The following is a 21,773-nucleotide window of genomic DNA, read 5'->3' on the forward strand; positions in this document are numbered from 1 at the left end:
CACGAAAGCCATTGAAGGGTGCCACATGTTTCTAAACTGATCCAAAAAAAAAGTACTTGGCTAAATCCTTTCCACAATTTGCCGTAAAGTATATCTTCCATAGGGAGGAATGGCAATGCATGTAAAATGCATCCAACACACACCGTAATGCAACTGCACAACATGAAAAGTGCAGAATGAGAATGTGGCCTGCATGCCATTGTGAGTTTGGTAGGGAGGAAAAACAAAAAAAAGACAAGGACAGACGGACAGTACCTTACCTTTGATGCTGCACAACATACTGTTTAGCATTTTTGACTATAGCTTTGTTTTTAAAATATTACATCACATAATAAAATATAAAAATCACAAGAAATGATCCAACCGCCAATCATCTCCTTTCCTCCTGTGATCCTTCACAAGTCTCACATGCTCAGCTATCGGGAATCCCACCTCATCCAAAAAGCAGATAGAACTGCTGCCCATGACCTCTGCAGTGCAATTTCACACTCTTCCTGGTTAACACTTCTATATACCTTGTAATTGATTTCTCTATATTTGTTTATCCTTTTGGCCTTTAAATGCTGATCACTAGGCCATTTGTATTAATACATATTGGACAATTTGTTTCCATATTAGCCTCATCTCTAGCAATTCTGTCCAAAGGCGACTTGTGCATTCTTAAGAGTACTATACACAGCTTACTAACTTTCTGCAGCTTAAAGCAGCCTTGTGCCAGTATCCAGTGCTGGTTGCTTCAGAGTTTTCCAAATAATTACTTGTTCAAACTGATGCCTCCAGTGAGGGATTAAGAGCCATTTTGTCCCAAGAGATCAATAGGGAGGGAGCACCCCGTGGTTTTCCTCAGTAGGAAGTTGACGGCCACAGAGAATAAAACAACAACTATACAGTGGTAGAGAGAATGGCCATAAAGTGGGCTCTGGCCTCTGTGATAGTTTTAATTGATTTCCCTTTTATTTCTTCATCCTTTTGGCCACCCAATGATTATCTATCACTAGGTCACTTGTATTAATACATATTGGATACTTTGTTTCCATAGTAGCCTCATCTCTAGCAATTCTGTCCCAAGGCAACTTGTGCATATATTACTCTTAAGAGTACTATACACAGCTTACTGACTAGTAATACAGGCATCATTGTATTTAATGGTGCATACACACAACCACAAAAGTTGAACTCAATGGACCTGTGTCTTGTATTGATGTAACTAGAATAGCAGGATCATACACAACCCATTCCAGAAATCTACCTAGCAGGTTTAGCACAGGGTGATACCTGGGCAACAAGGAGACAGTAAGCCAATTGGTTGAGGTGTTCCTGGCAACAGATTATTTTTTCTCCTTGATGACAAATCAAGGAGACATCATATGTGCACACCAACCTGTCACATTTGGGTTTGCCATTCTCAAATCTTTACTTGGGCCCAAGCCCAATTTAACTTTCAGTTTAAAGAAGAACTCTGGGCAGTCAAAAATCTAACGATTGCAGTGGGGCTACCCCCACACTGCATGGGTTAAGTGCTAGTTTTGGTGCTTGTTTTTGGATGTGAGGGCACTGAGGGACATACCGCAGCCACAGTGGAGAGGGAGAGAGCTGAGCAGTCACTGAATGAGGACCAAGGTTCGTGTGAGTATATTTTTATTTTACATCCCAGACCAAAACAACACTTTGCAGTGTGGGGATAGCACAAATGCAAGGGTTACGTTTTTAACTGCCAAGTTCTTTAAATCAAATACATACCATAGCCAATAAAAACAAAAGGTGTGCAAAAGCCTGCATTATGTATACTTCTGAAATCAAACAGCCTTGGTAGAAAAGCCTGTCCACTGCCAGCATGACGTGGAGAAGGACCCTTGCACTGTGTGGAGGCAGTGGTCTCTCTACAGAGGTTTGACATGCTCCCCTGCTGAATCAGACCTGTAGCTCTACAATTAGCAAGCTCATGCTCTCGCTGATTGGAGACCTTTTACTCTAAAAAAGGTGCCCATACACTGCACGATTATCGTGCGAGAATCGCGGGAAATCCCGTGATCGTACGATAATTGTGCAGTGTATGGAAGGCGTGCGACCGTTTCTACTGTACGGTCGCACGACTTTTGTATTTCGAGCATGTTCGAAAACCAGCCGAGAATCTTACGATTTTCGGCTCGTTTGAATCATGATCGAGAGATAACTGCCGAACGGGCCGGTGTGCGCACGCGCACACTGCCGGTTCAGCTTTGCTGTCATCGGAAGCCCGCCCCAAGATGGGCAGATCGTACAAAAGTCTTGCGAGGGTTGTAAAGTGTATGGCCACCTTAGAGGTGCCCATACACTAGAGCTGCAGCTAACGATTATTTTAATCTAATTAGATGAAAATGGACAGGTTAGTGGCGTTGTAGTACAACAAAAATCTCAAGATGAAAACTGCACATGCTCAAACGAAAATCTGTCCTTTCGATGGATGAAAATCAGCCAGGTGGTGGTGCTGACGAGCGTTGATTGCGAACTACATTGGTCTGTGCATGATGGGCTAGTTGTAAGAAAATTGAGCGAGGGTGAGATGTCTGGACAAACAAAAGTTGTACAATGGTTGTAAGGTGTGTGGCCACCTTAAGTAAGACTTTGCACACCTTTTGTTTTGAAACAGCTGGGATGTATTCAGCAGCTTTAAAATGAACATTTGATTAGGTTTTAACTTGGCAAGTTTGTTTGGGTGCTAAAACCCAGGACTAGAATTTTTTTTTTTTCAGGGACCCATTGGAACTCCTGACTACTGTAACCTAGCTCCCTACTTGATCACCTTGAGACTTGCATTCCACCATAACATCGACCCCACTAATTAGCTACTCAGCTAGCAGGAGATTTCTCTTAATTGTTGCATTTTGCTCCACAGGATCTCAAATTCAAATTGCCAGAACACTATACTGCAGAGTTATCCATGCTGGGCCTCTTAGCCCATTCATGCATACACATAACATTTTTAATCTTTCCAACACTTATTATCCCTTTTATAGTGTATGCATTTATCAAGAGAAAAAAGACAGTTACTTGTAGGTGGTATGCTCCTAAAGAGTATCTAAACAAAAGAAAAATATATATATATATATATATATTACAGCTTATTGGCCCTTATGTGTAGTGGCTACATTCGTTTTTTGGGGGGGTTTTGCAGGCATTTTTCCTTTATTGTCTATATTGTTTAATTAGCTATGGAGGAGCAATGTTGTCCCTCTAGGACATGACAATAGAACACCCTTTCTCCATAACATAGATGGCAGGTTTTTTGTAATCCTCATTGAGTACATGGGAACAATACGGATAAGAGTACAAAAGTCCTATGCCTTTTTCATGCCCCAGGCCCCCCGCAAGTGCCACGTACCAAACGTCTCTCCAGGTGGGAACACCTGTGCATATTGGCGGCGAAAAAGGCCATTCTAACGAATTGGCTATCGCCTGCCGCCCCTTTTGCAACAACTTACAGACCTACTTCATAGGCTGATGTGGATGGACAAACTCGATGCTCAATACCACTGTACTTACAGAGAAATTCTTCTTCTTAGTGTTAACCTTACAACCGACTTGAAAGAGATGGTATTCTTGTTTAAAGATACGGTATGGTACCACACAGCCAAACTGAATAGATCTTTGGGTGCCCTTGACGTCCTTTAGCGACTCCCTACATTGTCAGTTCATGTCTGATATAGCAGCTAAAAATCCTCTTAACCTCCTGCTACCACTTCTGACTATGCTGGGATCTCCCCTGTTCCTTCTGGTCCCATCTAATAAAGGAAGCAGAGGATACTGCCAAATATACAAGGTGATTGCGAGACTTGCCTGTTGACGTTAATTCAAGCCTGTTATATTCTGTACCTATGCACTGTTATTGTTTACACTACACTTTTGAATAGGTAACTTTATACCAATGTACTATTGTATCGCATCTCGTCTCCAGATATGTATCGCAGAATTGCACGTGTTCATGATGGGATGCAGAATGTACTTTGTCATATCTTATGTTATGTTTTTCTAAAAAACTTGAATAAAGACTACATGCTTAAAACAAGCACAAAAGAGCCAGGAGAGCACAGGAAATGATCAGTTCACAAAGGTGTGGAAATATTTTTAAAAACTACTTGTCCAAGGGCTAAAGCAGGGGGCCAAATCTACTTATCCCTTATGACAATCTACTTGTCCCAATACCAAAAAATAGTTATATTAAAAACTAGGGATGCACCGATACCGTGTTTTGGTATCGAGTACCGATATTTTGCTTTCAGTACTCTCCGATATCGAATACTGAAATCTTCCTCTGACCGGAAGTTCCGGTATCGGGGAAGGTATCAGAGCATTTGGGCGAGTACAAGTACTCAACCAAATACTCGGTATCGGCACTAGTACTACTGTAGTATCGATGCATCCCTAATAAAAACCGTATACTTAATTTGTTTACTACCACATAGGGGCTTACAAGCTAAGCTTCAAGATAATTTGGAGGCGAAAGGTTCTCTGTATGGAATCTGGCCTCCAACACAGAAAAGATGTTCTGTGCAGTTCCCGACAGCTGTGTTACAGCGCCACGGTCTCACTGATCACACAGAGCAGAGCAAAGAACGGACGTTCTATGGTGAGTCATTGCACCGCAGTCCTGGGTCCCCCAGAAGAGCAGGGGCCCGCTGAAAACCACGGCCGGCAGCGGAAGCGGACAAGATCGCTGCTGCTCGATTGATACAAGTGAAGCAGGGCTAAATGTACAAAAAAACTACTCGCCCAGCGCCTGAAACTGCATGTCCCGGGCGTCAGGCGATAAGAATTGCACACCCCTGGTTTACCAGATTTCTGGCAGGATCATCTACACCCACTGAGCTAGCATCATCAAGCAGCCTGTTTTTTATGTTTTTCACTTAAACGTAATCACGTTTCTAGTTTATCAAAGCTTATACTTCGGATTTTATTACAGGTGGCGGGATGGAATGGTCTGTTTACTTCTAGACTCTTCTATACACTGACTTTGCCTTGTGGGTTTCAAGTTCAATCCCACCTAAAGTCAGCTCAAAGCTGTTTGCATTTGGGGAAAAAGGCAGTCCTCTAGAATGGTCATTTTTTTGTTCTTTTTTTCTATTTGTTTCTTACTTATATCTTTCTTAGAACTCACAATCGAATTTTCTACATCACACAAGAACATATTGTTTCTCTGCTGGGCTTGAGGTATACCTCTTATACCCACTGGATGACTCTTGTCAATTTTTCTCCCGAGGCCCTATTGGCTGAGACTAGGCTCATTGGTCACTTCGGGAGCATTGGGACACACAACAGTGCCCTTCCTAACTCTGGATTTCCAACGCAACGTGTTTTACGCTCATCAATACCAGAACTATGGGACCCACCCTATACATTGTCACTTGGAACGGTAAAGGACTGAGATCACCCAACAAGTGACATCAGATTCTACGACATCTTAAAAAGTTCAATGTGGACATCGCGCTCCTCCAGGAACACACCTCAAAGCTGAAGATATACCACGTATACAGCAATCCTGGGTGGGTACGGCCATCGGTGCTCCAGCTGCTGGTAGATCGGCGGGTGTTATCACCCTCATCAACAAATTCCTAACTCATTCCATCATTAATCATCGATTCGATGAAGACTCAGGCAGATGGTCATTTTTGTCACTGTAACTGGATTCCCATTCACTGGAACTTTGGAATGTCTATGGTCCAAATTCGGATAATAAAAGTTTTTTCAATAAACTTTTGTCACAACTTCTCGCCAGCCCTCCTCCTTCCTCTTGATAGGCGGAGATTTCAATGCAGTGCCATCTACATTGGAAGATCATTCCTGGGAAGTAAAACCTCTCTCACGCATCACAGCCCTCAGGATACCTATTTAGCCCCCTGGAATGAAGCCACTGGGCTTACGGACCTATGGAGATATTTACATCCTCTGGATAGAGAATTCACACACTTCTCTCACACCCACAGCTCCTTGTCACACACAGACATGTTCTTTTCTTCTCCCTCCCTACTACCTAAACTGGACTCGGTTACAATTGTGGACCTTGTCATCTTGGATCATACCTCCTGTTTTAGTGACTATAACTGATATCGGATTGCCTAGTCATCCCACCATATGGAGGTTTCCCTCCTACTTGTCACAAGATGACACTTTTCAAAATGAACTCAAGCAACGGTGGCATGACTACGTGACCGACAATGCTGCTCATATGTCTAACTCTCTTTTATTCTGTGAAACTGCAAAGGCAGTTTTACATGGCAAAATTTTAGCTAAGGCAGCCTCTAGAAAACGTTTGATCAGGAGACAGTATGTGGCAGCTAGCACGGCTGCCAGACAAACCTACCTCAATTATAAAAGCCAATCCTACCCCCACTAATAGGTCATTTTGGCTGACAGCCAAACATGCGACCACTGGCTCCACCAACATGACCTTCTCCTTAGATCACCAAAGACCTAGCATTATTCAAATTTGGCAACAAATCATGAAAGCTTCTGGCTAACCTAGCCTGGGGGAAACATATAAAAATTAAATGAGGATGATGGGGTAGTACACTCTGCTCCCTCATCCATATGTAAAAATTTAGTGAATTTTACCAAAATCTATACAAACACAAACAGGGGGACTTGCCATCTGGATCTCTCCCTCTCTCTACCATTCTTATCTGATGAGGATCTTACCAAACTCAATGGAGAAATAAATAACACCATTGGAAATTCTAGATGTCATTAAACATTCTCCCGGCTCCAAAGCACCTGGCCTTGACGGATTTTCCGCTGAATTCCACAGCATATTATCTAACGATATCTCCCTTACACTATACCGTCCAATATCATTATTAAATCTTGATGCCAAGCCGCTATCAAAAATACTAGCGAATAGATTGGCTGTTGTGCTGCCGAATTTGATCTCTCCTGATAAGGTAGGCTTTGTTGCAGGTCGTTCAGCAGTAACAAATGTACGTAAAATTCTCATGGCTCTGGAAGATCACTGCCTAAACAAGCCTTCTTCACATTCTTTGGCTCTTTTGACTCCAGATGCAGAGAAGGCTTTCGACAACGTAAATTGGTGATGGCTCTCCATGGTAATGCAACATATGGGTTTTAGAGGTTCTTTTTTTTTTATTTTATTGACACTATGTACTCTTCACCTAGGGCTTGTATACTTAACTCCACTGCTACATCCCATAATTACCTGGAGAGAGGTCCGGAAACTATTTAAGATTCCAGGAGTAATTTCTCCTCTGATGTTGCTCACGTCGACACCGGCCTTCTCTCCAGGTATGGAATCCAATGTCTTCTCTACAGGTAGGTATTTGTACTATACAAGATTTATTAAATCCCCAGGGTATCTGTAAACAGTTTAGGGAACTACAAACCAATTTCCAAATTTTTGGAAATCACTTCCTACAGTATGGTCAAATGCGTCACATTATAAATAGGAATCTCCCAGCACCATGGTCGTTAACCTCCCACTCCCCATTCCAGAGACTTTTGGCTTCTCCTTCCCTGAAAATGCCGCTGTCCACCATTTTTCATACCATCCGATCCTCTCTACATTCTGTTTCTTCTTCCTCATTTTCCACACATGTTAACAGATGGGCAGACTTTCTTCAGATTCCATCAGAAGACGCTAATCAGTTGCTACTTTGCAAGTGGCTTTCACTCAGGAAAGCCATTATCTGCGAAACTTGGAGACAAATCCAGTTCAAACGAATACTTAGAGCTTTTTCCACATTCAATCTACAGTACAAAAAAACACTCCCCCAAATTGGCTGACCACGTGCCCTAAATGCCATATCCGTTCCCCTGATTTGGATCCTATAATATGGCTCTGCTCCTCTATTCAGCTATTTTGGTCTTGTGTCCAATCATACATGAACACTAACTCAGGAATCCAGAGATCTCTCAACCCTGCCTGTTGCCTATTCCACGCATTAACTCCTTCATCACCGTCCACTTCTAGATATCCCTCTAGTTGGAAACATTTATGTATAATCGCTGCCAAAAAGGCTATACCGATGAACTGGTTGCTACCCGCTCCCCCTTTCATTACATCCCTGAAAGATCTCCTTCACAAACTGATGTTGCTGGATAAATTAGATGCCAAATTTAACCACATTTATACAGAAAAATTATTTGCCACCTGGACTCCATTCCTCCTGACTATTTCCCAGTCAACTAAAAGAACTGATGTTACTATTCCAGGATATGAAGTGTTATCTCACTTCAAAAGTGGCTGGCTCTCTGGGTGCCTTAGATGTCCTTTAGGGTTCAAATACATTGATACAATTTACACTGACCCTTTTTGCAGATCTCCTTGTCCCTGTATCTATCTTCTTCCTTTTTTTTGTTCTACTCCAGGATTTACTGATTATTATCCATGTCGATTGTGATGTTTATTGGTTTACTTGCTATTATCTGTAATTATCTACAGTAAGGAAAATTATTATTTGATCCCCTGCAGATTTTGTAAGTTTTCCCACTTAGTCCTGTCAATTTAAATATCTTTCTTCCTTTCAAACCTCACCACCATGGGTAAGACCAAAGAGCTGTCAAAGGACGTTAGGGACCAGACTGTAGACCTGCACAAGGCTGGAACGTGCTACAAGACTATCAGCAAGAAGCTTGGTGAGAAGGAAGCAACTGTTGGGAGTGATTATTCGCAAATGGAAGGAATACAAAATAATCATCAATCACCCTCGGTCTGGATCTCCATGAAAGATTTTGCCTCATGTGGTAAGGATGATCATGAGAAAAGTGAGGGATAAGCCCAGAACTACATAGGAGGAACTTGTGAATGATATCAAGGCAGTTGGGACCACAGTCACCAAACAAACTATTGGTAACACAATACACCACCATGGATTGAAATCCTGCAGCGCCCGCAAGGTCCCCCTTCTCAAGAAGACACATGTACAGGCCGGTCAGAAGCTTGCCAATGAACATCTAAATGATTCAGAGAAAAATTGGGACAAAGTGCTACGGTCAGATGAGACCAAAATTTAGCTCTTTGGCATTAACGCTACTCGCCGTGTTTGGAGGAAGAAAAATGCCGACTACGACCCTAAGAACACCATTCCTATAGTCAAGCAAGGAGGTGGAAACATTATGCTTTGTGGCTGTTTCTCTGCTAAAAGGTACAGGACTTTGCCACATTGAGAGGCCAATACACGGGGCCATGTATTGTAAAATTGTGGATGATACCCTTCTTCCCTCAGCCAGAACACTGAAGATGGGTCTTTCAGCATGACAATGACCCAAAATATACCGCCAAGGCAACAAAGCAGTGGCTCAAGAAGAAGCACATTAACATGGTGTCGCCTAGCCAGTCTCTCTAGACCTTAATCCTATAGAACATTTATGGAGTGAGCTGAAACTTCGAGTTGCCAAGCAACAGCCAAGAAACCTTAAGAATTTAGAGAAATGTGGAAACGTGGACCAAAATCCTTCCTGAGATGTGTGCAAACCTGGTAACCAACTACAAGAAACGTCTTACCTCTTTGCTTGCCAACAAGGGTTTCTTCACCAAGTACTAAGTCATGTTTTGCTTGGGGATCAAATACTTATTTTATTTACTGAACTGCAACTCAATTTATAACATGTGTTTTTTCTGGATTTTTGGTTGATATTCTGTCTCTATCATTTAAAATACACCTATGATAACAATTATAGACCTTTCGTTTCTTTGTAAGTGGGCAAACTTACAAAATCTTCAGGGGATCAAATAATTATTTGCCACGCTGTATTCCGTTATTAAGCATACTATGAAAATGTCTTGATTGACGAATGACATGTTTGTTCACAAAATTTTCAGTAAAGATTACATGCAAAAAAAAAAAAAGGCTCTACTGGCAGGATCAACAAGTAAAACTATGGAACAGGGGGACTCTGGAAAAACAAAACTGTAGAGTTAATACTTGTTACAGACTGCTTATTATACAAGTCATATTTTATTTTGGCCATAGTTGCACTTCAAGGACATGAGCGGCTGAAGGGTGATAAAAATCAGGCAGTAGATCTGTGTTTTTACTGCCCCCCCCGACCGCTAGTCATGCTTGTACACCTGCCGTGGATGTGATGCTTTTGCGTCGCAACCAATGCACATTTCAAACATCATGCCTGTTTGGCAGGGGTGCTGCTTGCCAAATGTAACCATTGCATTTAGGGCTGCAACAACTAATCGACATAATCGATTATTGAAAAAGTTGTCAACTTTTTCAATCATCGATTAATCGGCTTATGATTGGTTGGCCCTGTACACGGCTCCACACCTCCTCCCCACCTCACGCTCGCCACTGCCAGATCCGCCCGGCCGCATCCACGCTCCACACGCCGCACCTCCTCCCCACCGCACGCTCACCGCCCGCCCACATCCACGATCGGCACAGGGACGCGGGGAGAAGAAGTAAGGAGGAGCAGGTGTGGGGCGGATGGCAGCCGCCGATAGACAGGCCAGATCTCAGAAACAAGTTGCTGGAAGACTGATCAGGTAAGCCTGCACTTTACCCCCACATGGTGCTCTATAATGTATTGCTAGGATAGTGGGATTAGTATTCCTCCGTAGCTGATGGTACATTGTGCTGTACTGTATATTATACAGAGCAATGTACCATCAGCTATAGAGGACTACAAATCCCAGCAATACATTGTACACTGTATGTATAATGTATTGCTGGGATTTGTTGTATTCCTATATAGCTGGTGGTATTCTGCATTGCGCTGTATAGAGGTCTACAAATCCCAGCAATAATACATTATACAGTGGTGCAATGCTGAATACCACTAGCTATAGAGGACTACAAAACCCAGCAATAGTACATTATACAGTGCAATGCAGAATACCGCCAACATTATAGCTGGCGGTATTCTGCATTGTGCTGCATAATGTACTATTGCTGGGTTTTGTAGTCCTCTATAGCTGGTGCCATTCTCCATTCATTGCTGTATAATTTTACACTTTTAATTTCACTATATTGCACACCACACTTTTTTTTTTACTTCCACCGCTCCAAGCTTGCTCCTGTGATGAACTGCAATCTCCATACAAACCAGTAGTCCCATCACTGGAGCCATTTTTTACATTTATTTTTATCCGATTAATCGAACTTAATAATCGGCTAACTAATCGATTTTGAAAATAATCGTTAGCTGCAGCTCTAATTGCATTAGAAATAGATTACAATAGAAAAATCGCCATTGGGATAAAAGATTTAAAAAAAAGACAGACATTCAGGAGGCAGCAATATGGCCGCTTGAATGAAGAACAGCCGATGAATTGATGCAGTGATAGAGATCACTTTTGTCAATGTCAGGGGAGCCTGCAGCCCATGTGAACAAGGTGCAATAGTTTGGGGAATATAGCACAATGGTGAGACCACTCCTGAAGCCGACTTTAACATAAAAAGGATAGTCTTTATTCATTCAAAAGGTTAACCATCCAGGAACTTCACAAAACAACTTGCTTTTCTTCAGCATAAACGAAGCATAACAGTTCATTGGACTCTCATTAACACATCATGTTTTGGTCTCACCGACATCTAGCCATACACTCCCAGTGTTATAGTCCCAGGACTTTCCCTGGATTTACCGTCCTCAGCAACTTCCCTCGGCTCCAAGACTTTTGGTATTCACCCTCGTGGGTCACTGTCCCTCTCGGTCTCCCCGACAGGGATCTCAGGGTCACCGACCCTCTGGACCTCTCCAGCCTTCCTGGCTGTGTCACCTGTGCTCACGCACGCAGCAGCGTCTCCCTGTAGCCATGTGCCTACAGCACACCTACAACTCTCTAACTCTGAGCACTGGGCTCCTAATAAGGCTGCTCTCAGCCACCTGATCCAGCTATACTGGACATTGGCAACACCTGGCCCCAGGACTAGAGATTCCATCCCACTATAGGCCGTAAAACCTGGAAGGAATTGAAAAGCCAGTTCCTCCTCTGCAAAGGTATTCACATTGTGGAACCTCTCAGCCCATCTGGCTGAGAGTACTGGGTGCCAAAGTTGCCATACTCCACAGTGGCATTGCCATGCACTGTCACAAAGGCTTAAGATCAAAATGATTGAGAAATTAATAACTTATAACATGACAACGGGAAGTGTGCTCCCTTGCCATGAAATAGATCCAGAGTTGTAATTTTGATCAAAAAAGCAAAAGTAAATGGAGGATAACATCTTCAATGGCTGACTACATTGAAAATCATAGGTGAGATTTCAAGGTCTGTTTATCAAGAAATATAATTTTACATGGTACTTGATAAAAGCACCCTTTTGCCTCGAAAGCTTATTTCGAAGCTGATTTATCACAACAGTTAATCATTAATTTTATCTTCATATATTTCTGCTATTTTGAACAAAAGTATCTTCATATCTGAAAAGGTCCTTATCTCCTAGTTGCTAAGTGGTTTCTAAAATGAAAAGTATGGAGAGCACGCTTGACTTGTGTGTTTGCCGACATATTTTTCCAAAGGAAAACCAGGGACATGGCAAAAGCAGAAAAAAAAAAGACACAACATTCTTTACATACCACATCGTAGCTTGTGGGTGCTCGATTTCTTGATGCTACTACTCCAACACCAGTGATAGGATCCATAGACAGATCAGTGAGAGCATCAGAAAGGTCCCGAACCTCAGGCATTATTGGATTATCCTGTAGAGGAAAGTTATTATTTGTAACAGAGTTGCTAGAACCAGTTCAACTTTTTGTAAATGAAATTCTAGTACAGAGCACAGAAACAAACAATCGCATTCCAAGTAATCCAAGTACTACCGTAGTTCACTACTTCATTCCCAAAAAAATTAAACAAATCACCAAAGTTTAAGGGCCAATTCTGTTGCATGAGATAAATTAATTACTGCAGCTTAGATAAAGAGCAAACACAAAAAGTTAAAAAATAGTTGTAATTGATGATAAAACGGTAGGAACCATGAAAAAGAACAATAAAAAGTTTTTGAGAACATGATGACATTTACACAGTCTCTTTTTGGCTACATAAAAGCCATTTGTTAAAGTATTTTAGAGCTCTTGAAGGGGTTTTTTAGAGTGATCTAAAGTTTAACTATAGGTGAATGCGCCGCAAAATAGAACCTACACAAAGTAGGACTGATTTATAATGCGTTTGAACAGCATATAGCTTTGCAATCAACTTTCACAGCACAATGCTGCTACTAGATGGAGCCAAAGAGCATAGGAATTATTATGCTCCTCAGCCCCATCTAGTGATGCACTGCAAATGTAATTCGCACAGCTACGCACTGTAGTGTGATACCCATTTCTAAACCTTCCCACATTTTCTTGTTCTGCAAGTTGATCTGGCATCTTATGAGCAAAATCGAGATACACATTACTTGTAAATATCAGTGTAGTGGTTCTTTTTTAAATTAATACATTTAATGCTCGTCTCCAAGTATTGCAAGGTCCACTTTAAAAGAGAACTATGGCCCAACCTTTTTCTTGTCATAGCTCTCTTTAGGTCACAGGAGGACACATACTAATGTCTGCCTGTGACCCAAAACTTAGCACATAGTGGGCTATTGTCCGCTATATGCTGACAGCGCAGCGTCTATTGTCGGGATCTACACAACTACCAGATTGACAGCTGGCTCTGCCTCTCTATAGGCAGAGCCAGCTTTGCCCGCAGCCTCCCCCGTCCATCCCTCCAGACAGTGCTGGATGAAGAGTGAGGGAATGGGGAAATCCCTGCAGGGAGCGATGACTGACAGTCACCGCTCTCTGCAGGGAGATGACTGCGAACTGAGTGATCGGTATGCGATTGCTCAGTTCCCGATCAATAGAGCTGACGTGTGACAGCTTCAGTGTCACACGTCGGCTCTAATTATGGGGATGGGTGTATTTATCTCTCCCCATAATTCTCCTTTAAGTAAAGGTTCTGAAAATCTCTAAATGGAAGTGATAAAAATGTAACTTTTTTTTGTAACACCAATTTAGACAGTTTCAGGTTTTAAAGCAGACCTTTACAATAAGGCTTAGGTAACCTTTATGACCATGTTTTATGTTGCACACATATTTAGGATGTAACATGAATCATGGTCAGACCACATTTTTTATTTTATGAAGAAGTGTGCATTTTTTATTATTATTATTTAAAAGGTTGAATTTCCCTTTAAAGTACCATGCAGAACAAAAATTGCTTATTCTGCCGAGTAGCTTAAAAACACCTACAAAGCCTCATGATCAGCTCAAGCCTCCTCTGGTTCCCGCCCTATTATACAAGACCAACTACAATGACACAATAGATATAGCAATCAATAAAACAAGAACACAGTCATCTTGGAGAGAGGCCTGTTAAACGTCTCAATGTTTTGTTCCAAACCCAAGAAGCAAAATGTAATATATTGTAGATTACCAGTCCTTAGTGGTGGTAGTGTGATGATTGTATTAGTTTTTTTTTTGTTTTGTTAGGTTTTGCTTCCTTTATGTTAATGACAATTTTGCCAGTATCACATCTCCCACCCACGGGTAATTATTTCACCTATGGAGGAGCAGCATTTTCACCTTAGTACAGAACTTATAGAACACTCCCCTCCTCATTTTCATAACAGGGGTTGGAAGTGTTCTGAAAACCTCAAAGATCGCTGAGAAGGCTAATAACATTGTTTAAGATATCAGCACAGTAAGGACACTGGATTTCTGCCAGGATCAATAGTATGTTTCTATATTTGTATAAAATATACTTAGCCTGAAAAATGAAAGACTTATGCAGCCACCACATTTAAGAACTGGTAAACTTAGATATATTACATCTTTGTTTTTGAGTTTTTATATAATATGTGCACTTTCATAGAAAGAATAAATGCACTTTCTGCCCCCTTTCACCTCTGCAGATTTATACATAATGAGATCTGATGCCCGTTGTCTCTGGGGATTGTTTATATCCTACTACAGATGTAAAATTTATGGAAATTTTGAAGCCATGAGAAAAAAAAATGTCCATGTTTTTTTTCCAAAAAAAAATATACATTTTTGGGGAAAATTTAAAAAAAATTCAGTGTGGAGTATTTTTACCATTTGAAAGTCATTTGTGGCATGCACGGATGTGTTTGGTCATCCTTGTAGCATTTGGAAAAGAATATTTCTTCTCACAATATTTGCAAATAGCAGCTTTGCTCTCAGCAGAAGTTGCACTGTGGAAATGTTTCTAAACTCTAGATGTTGGTCTCACCATTTTACTGAGCAGAGAAAAAAAAAAAAAAATTTACTGACCAGACTATGGGTAAACATTATACTGTGATGGTGTAGAACATTATTAGGAATCATTTAAAGCAGTGGTTCTCAACCTGTGTAACCTCAGGACCGACATTTGTCCTTGGTCAGTAAGTCATGACCCAAGTCGCACCACATTGGAACGCACGGCATTGCGGTAACCTGCATTCTGGTGCGGGCGATCAAACTGTGGGCAGGAGGTATGTTTGGGGTGCCATTCAAATGAATGGCAATGCAGCACAACTCCCTCACCAAATTTGCGGTAGGTGCGATTTTGCATGGTACAACATGGTAATCGCACTGTACTGTGCAATTAACACTCTGTACCAGTGTGAACGGACCCTCAAAAACACTGACAGACACACACAACCACAGACACAATCTCACACACTCAGGCATTCTCACACACATACACACTCCAAAAAAAAAATGTGTTTTATTTTTTTTAAGATCCACCCAGTAACCCTATCTTATCAAGAACTGGGGTGGATCCTCAGGTCCAGTGGGGGCTGCTGTGCTGTGATGGAGCTCTGTCCATATTGCCATGGTCCCAGGTCCCCCAGAAGAGCAGGGGACCTCAAAAACCATGGCGGATGGTGCTGTACAATGCCCATCAGTGTCCCCTGTCATATTGTCTCCTGTCAGTGCAGAAGCTGTGGGGGGGAGGGGGGCATTAGCAGGGGCTCCGATGCAAGTAGAAAACTTGCAGCACAGCCCTTCTAAGCCCCCCCCCCCCCAGCTTGTTCACTGAAAGGAGACAATATGACAGGGGACACTAATGGGCATTATATGGGCTTGGATTCCATAAGGTCCATCAGCGTCCCTGGTCATTGCAGAAGGAGGGGGTGGGGGTCTGTAGGGGGGCATTAGCAGGGGCTCTGTTGCAAATAGAAACCCCCTCCCCCCAGCTTTCGCACTGACAGGTGACATTATGTATTGCAAGCCTAGTCTGTTGTAGTAACATTAGTTTGTTTTTGTATTACTATTACAAATGCTAATCCAGCAAACTATACACATCCCCCTGCCTGCCTGCCTATCTCAGCTTCCAGGCAGACTGTCACTGAACTACCAGTCCTATTTGATATCAATCCGCCACGCTGAGGTGGCTTGATATCTTCTGCACTCTGTACTGCAGGCCGGGACTTTAACTTTCTTGTCGGGACTTGCGGCTCGGAGATATGATGTTCGCATGGTTGGTGGAGTTTCTGTCCGTCCGTCCGTCAAAAGTACGATTAACACTGCGCATGCGCAAACTAAAATAATTGCGGTCAATTACCGCATGTCGTCCAGGTGTTTTTTTTTCAACTACCGCTGATTGAACCTTGCGATAATCGGGGCAGGATGGGGCTGTCGTACGAAAATCGTACGACGGTTCGATCATCGGACTAAAAGTTTCGTCCGATAATCGTAAGGTGTATGGGCACCTTTACTTGAATTGTATTCCAGGATTTGCTTGTCTTCAGCTGAGAGAATGTGCAATAATTAAAGACTTTACATAAAGTCTCAGAAATCTTTCATTAAGGTCTTCATGTTTGAATGCCATATCAAAGATATAGTATTTATCATTGTAAAAGAACATATTCCACATTTTTTTTTTCCAGGAAAAAAAAAAGTTTTTTTCTCATTTTTCAGCCCTTCCTATCTTTATATGCAATACTTGCTGATCGAAGCGCTGAAAAACGCTCAGCAAGGGAAATCCCATAATTTCCAATGGGCATGGTTCCCACCTGGGCGTATTTCAGCGCGTAGAAACGCGCTGAAAAACGCCCTACACCCAAACAAGTACAGGCGTTCTTTTGGGGGGCTTTTCCGCACGTATCCATTGGTATTCCCTAGTGTGGCTCGGGGTTAAAGCGGTAACCCCGAGCCACACTCGGGAATACAGAGTAGGACTTACCTTGTCCGCGATCGCCGCTGTGTCCTCCGGCCGCTGCTGTCTTCCGTGTTTATGTCCCTTGCGAGTGGCTGCGTCGCAGGGGGGCGGAACCGGCGTGTAGTTTGAAAAGTTAAAGAAAATAAAACTGAAAAAAAAAAGATAGAAAATAAAAAGGAAAAAAAAAATCATACAGCCAGTGAGGTATAAAAACGAGCGTTGAACGCGCGATTCACTGAACGAAAAAAACATGCTAAAAACCGCGCACAAAACGAGCCGAAAAAACGTGCCTATAGTACGCCCATGTGTGAACCCAGCCTTTGTTTTGCCCTGTTGTGCCAGACCTGTTAAAAAACAGGCAAAGGACTTTATTTTGAACCTTGAAGACTGTGTGGTTAAAGATCCTGGGTAACACTAGTTAAAAGTGAATCTGTTGCTTTGCCCTGCATTTGAAACAAGACTGGCCAATCAGATTATAACATATATTGCAACCACCGCTACAGCTTACATACGTTGTCCAAATGAAACAAAGTGCCGGTCACAGGTCTCATAGCAGAAACCCTCGACAGTCATGCATGGAACAAAATAAAGGGTAGATAGCCAATAAGTCCAAGGGCCACACCACAGGGACAACAAATCACGTCTTGTTTCTTTCTTTGTCACACGATGCATGTATAAAAGAAATGATATACATGCACAAGTATATGTGCTTAACCCCTTCGTGACTGACGACGTACAGTGTACGTCGCCAGCATCGGGGCTGTTTAAACAGACTCCCGGCGACTTTTGCAACATATTTTTACTTGTGGGGGGCTCTGGGAAACATCAGGGGTCTAAACAGACATTTTAAAATAGAAAAAGAGATTTAGGACACAGAGACCTCAATCTCTTTTTCTGCAGCCTCTGTTATGAATGAACAGGAAGCCTCTATACTAAGCGCTCCTGTTCATTCATAACCTGCAGAAATAGTATGTTTACTATGTCCACAATCATAAAAAAACAGGAAGTGATGTAGAGCACTTGCTGTCCATTCTTAATTGGGGACACAGTAAACACACGATGTCCTCAATTATTTACAAGCAGTCAGCGATCAGCCGATCAATGACTGCTTGTAACCACTCTCCACCCTGACTCACTGTCACAGGAGGCTGAACCAGTGCTGCGGGAGGAGAGCTCTCTCCTTTGACAGCTGACTCCTCCCCCACACTGCCAGCTCTGCCTCCTCCCCCACACCGCTCTCCATTCTGTTCAGTCGTGCTCTCCTCCCGCTTCGCCCCGCTCGACAGAACAGGATAGAGAGCGGTGTGGGGGCCATCTGAAGGTTTCTCTCCTCCTCACTGGATGCTTGTCTGTGTCAGAGGGCACACAAACCAGCGCTCAGAGAGGAGGAGAGAAACTAGGAATGCACCGTACTTTCGGCATTTTGCCTATATGTTGCGGCGTCCAAAATTTCGGTGCGTCCATAATAATAACTATACTGCTTTATTTCCTGGTCACGTATGTGCAACGAAACATTGTGTGTGCAGTGCAGGGGGCGTTTAGTATGTTGCAGTAGGACAACCCATTCATTTAACTAGGCTGCCTACCACATCTAAAATCACACTAAAAGAAGTTCCTAACCCTTTTATAAAACACATTATTGTGTGATGCAACACACATGGGGCAGACAGTCTGCATCCAGTAACATACATCCGTATCTGTAGACAAGTGTTAGGACCTCTACACCCTTGTGAATGAGCCCTAAAGAGGTACGTCACCAAAATATTGTAAATTTAAAAAAAAAAAAAAAAAAAAGGCACTGTTAAAGTTATAATAAGGCAATTTTAAAATACATAGTTACCTTTACATGTGTACAGTGTAAAGTTTCCTCTGATGAAAGTGCCTGGTCTCTGCCTCAACACTATTTTTAATAAGGGCAAAGGGGGCCCATTTCTTTCCTGGTTTGCTGTGCAGGCCCCCAGAACCAGGTGCCACACATCCCATGCATGTGTGCCCAAACAATCGTTTTGTTTACATGCTGCCATAGTACAAGCAATGTCTAAATAATATAACTCCCAGACTACAAAGTTGGGAGCACATACGGGGTGCTCTCAGAGTTGCCTGAAGACTTCTGGGATATATGAGGCCCATATCCCAAGAGTCTGCGGGCAGTGGACAGTACAGGTTACGTTATTATCGCCTAGGGGAAAAAGATGGAAGTACAGGGATGGCAGTAGCAAAAAAAAAGTATTTAACAAAAAGAAATAAATTAATATATTCTGTCAAAGGAAGAAGAAATATAAGGAAATGTGCAAAATAAAGGGTGAAGGTCAGCCATATAACTAAATACAAACAGGAAGCACATACAAAACAAACAGTAAGGCTGGGTTCACACCTAGACGTATTGAATATGCGTGTGTGTCGCGCGATTCGCGGTAAGAAAAACACAGGTTTCTGAGGGCTACTTGGCTGTATCCCAATGGAAACGCGCGACAACAACACCCCAAAGAAGCTCCTGTACTTCTTTGGGCGTAGGGCGTTTTGTAGCGCGTTCATACGGCCTGTAATACGCCCAGGTGTGAACCATACCCATAGGAAATAATGGGATTTCGGTGTTTGAGCGTTTTGCAGAGCGTAGGAACGCGCTACAAAACGCCCAGGTGTGAACCAGGCCTTATATGGCATTATATAAACATTTACATATTCATAAACAAAATATATAGCGTGTAAGTATAACCCAATTTTTTTTCCTTTTGAATAGCGTGGGGAAGAAAATGTATTTGGACAACTTCCTCAGAGACCGTAACATACAGGGGTACGTACAGGTACCCTTAAAAAAAATAAGATCACACGGGGACTCGTACACACGCATACACATGCAGAATCCAAAAACATACACACAATAGGTTAAACTTGATGGACCTGTGTCTTTATTCAACCTCAAATACTATGTAACTATGGTAGGGTTTAAGCCCCTAGCAGTTTATTTTGTGCCGTTTGTGTACCAATGGGGAAATTTCTCTTCACTTCCTTTCCCAAAGGCACTACAGGAAATTAGAAGAATTTCCCAAAGTTAAGGGAATTCACTTCTTTGATAGTTGCCACTGGAACACATGTCCCCATCAGAAGATTTCCCCTTACCTCTTGTTGCGGAGGCAACCCTACAATTCTGAAATTTCCATTACTTTCTGTCTCTGTGACAATGGTTGCCAAGACAAATAGAGGGTGAATCTCCCCAATGAGGACCCAGACCCCAACCAAAACTTGACAGATGTCTAACCCTTCCCCAAATCGATCCAAAACTAAAAAAAAAAAATTGTTTTGTCACTTTAAAATTGTCACTAAACCTTCTTTACAAAATAACGCTGAAGCCATCATAATGCCATACGAATTGTCACTATAATGAAATGTGCAATCAAAGTTTACATACTTGTGCTTTTAGAAAAGTTTTATGATCTCTGCTTTCCCAGCTTTCATTTTTTGTCTCAGGTTATGAGCAGTGTGTGCCTATTGCAGTTACATGCAATGCTCTCTGAAAACTACAATTCCCAGTAACCAAGGCGCCTGGCAATTGCACTGCACACACGATTGGCAACTGCATGAAGGGGAGTGAAACAAATGTCAAAAGCACTCATCAATTCATAACTTGCTTGAAGTAAGGTGCACATGGAAGGGCTTTACACAATAGAAAAGCAAAAATTTCCCAGCACACTTACCAGCTAGCCTGCAAACAAAAACAAATGACACTAACTACCAGGGCTAAAAACAGAGGTTTTAGTTGCACAACTTTGCCAAAATATGTGGAAACCACATTGCCTCTTCAAGGCCCCTCTGTCTAGTGTGGTCTTAACTGTAATCTCTGAGAGCCTCCATCTTGGAACATATATAGCTCTCATTGATTAGAGTTAGGACCACTCTACATAGGAGGGGCCTCGATGAGACAGTCTGGCTGCCACATGTTTGCAAAAGTTGTGCAGCTAAAACCTCTGTTTGTAACCCTAAGAGTTAGACAATGTAATTTTTTTCTTTTTTGTGGGCTAGCTGGTAAGTGTGCTGGGAAATGTTTGCTTTTGTATTGCATGAAGGGGAGGTTTCCAGAGCTAATTCGTGCAGGCGATGTAATACTGTTTCAGGAGCGAGTAGAGGAAGCTGCTAACAGAGGAAGTTGAAGCACAGGAGATTTAAAGGAGAACTCTGGGCAAATTGCAAATGAACCCTTGTTTTGCTCTAGCATCTAACATAAAAAAAAAATGCTCACCTGATCATCAGTGACCGCTCACCTCTCTACTCCTCTGCTACAGTTGTGGAATGTCACTCGGCGTCCTCGCAAGTCAATGGTCCTGTATTAAGTGTGAGGACGTCAGCGGGGCATAGATCCCCTGAGCCTGGGGCAGAAAAGGCTGGGGGAACCGGTCTAGCAGCTAGGCGGGATCAAGGATCGGGTGAGTATATCTTTTTTGTTTTAGACCCTAGACTAGGGCTGCAGCTAACGATTATTTTCATAATCGATTAGTTAGCCAATTATTATCTTCGATTAATCAATTATTTAAAATAAAATACAGGTATTCCTCACTTAACGACCGAGTTCCGTTCCTACGACCAGGTCGTTAAACGGATTGGTCGTTAAGTGAGGAACGCTATACAGTACTGTACTGCATTAGTACAGTACTGTATAGCGTTGCCGATGTACAGTACCGAACAGTGTACT

The 21,773-nt window shown here is 42.3% G+C and overlaps 1 protein-coding gene across 2 annotated transcripts in view; it reads right to left on the reverse strand.

The window, feature by feature from the left end:
* MVB12B (multivesicular body subunit 12B) overlaps positions 1–21,773 on the reverse strand; it is a 184,350-nt gene that overhangs the window by 147,846 nt on the left and 14,731 nt on the right. For both annotated transcript variants that reach the window (XM_018560211.1, XM_018560213.1), the window contains one exon: positions 12,517–12,639. In XM_018560211.1, coding sequence (XP_018415713.1) covers positions 12,517–12,639 — 123 coding nt within the window. The remainder of the gene's footprint in view (positions 1–12,516; positions 12,640–21,773) is intronic.

This window comes from Nanorana parkeri, unplaced genomic scaffold (genome assembly GCF_000935625.1).
Source record: "Nanorana parkeri isolate BGI_ZX_2015 unplaced genomic scaffold, ASM93562v1 scaffold440, whole genome shotgun sequence".
NCBI classification, from domain to species: domain Eukaryota; kingdom Metazoa; phylum Chordata; class Amphibia; order Anura; family Dicroglossidae; genus Nanorana; species Nanorana parkeri.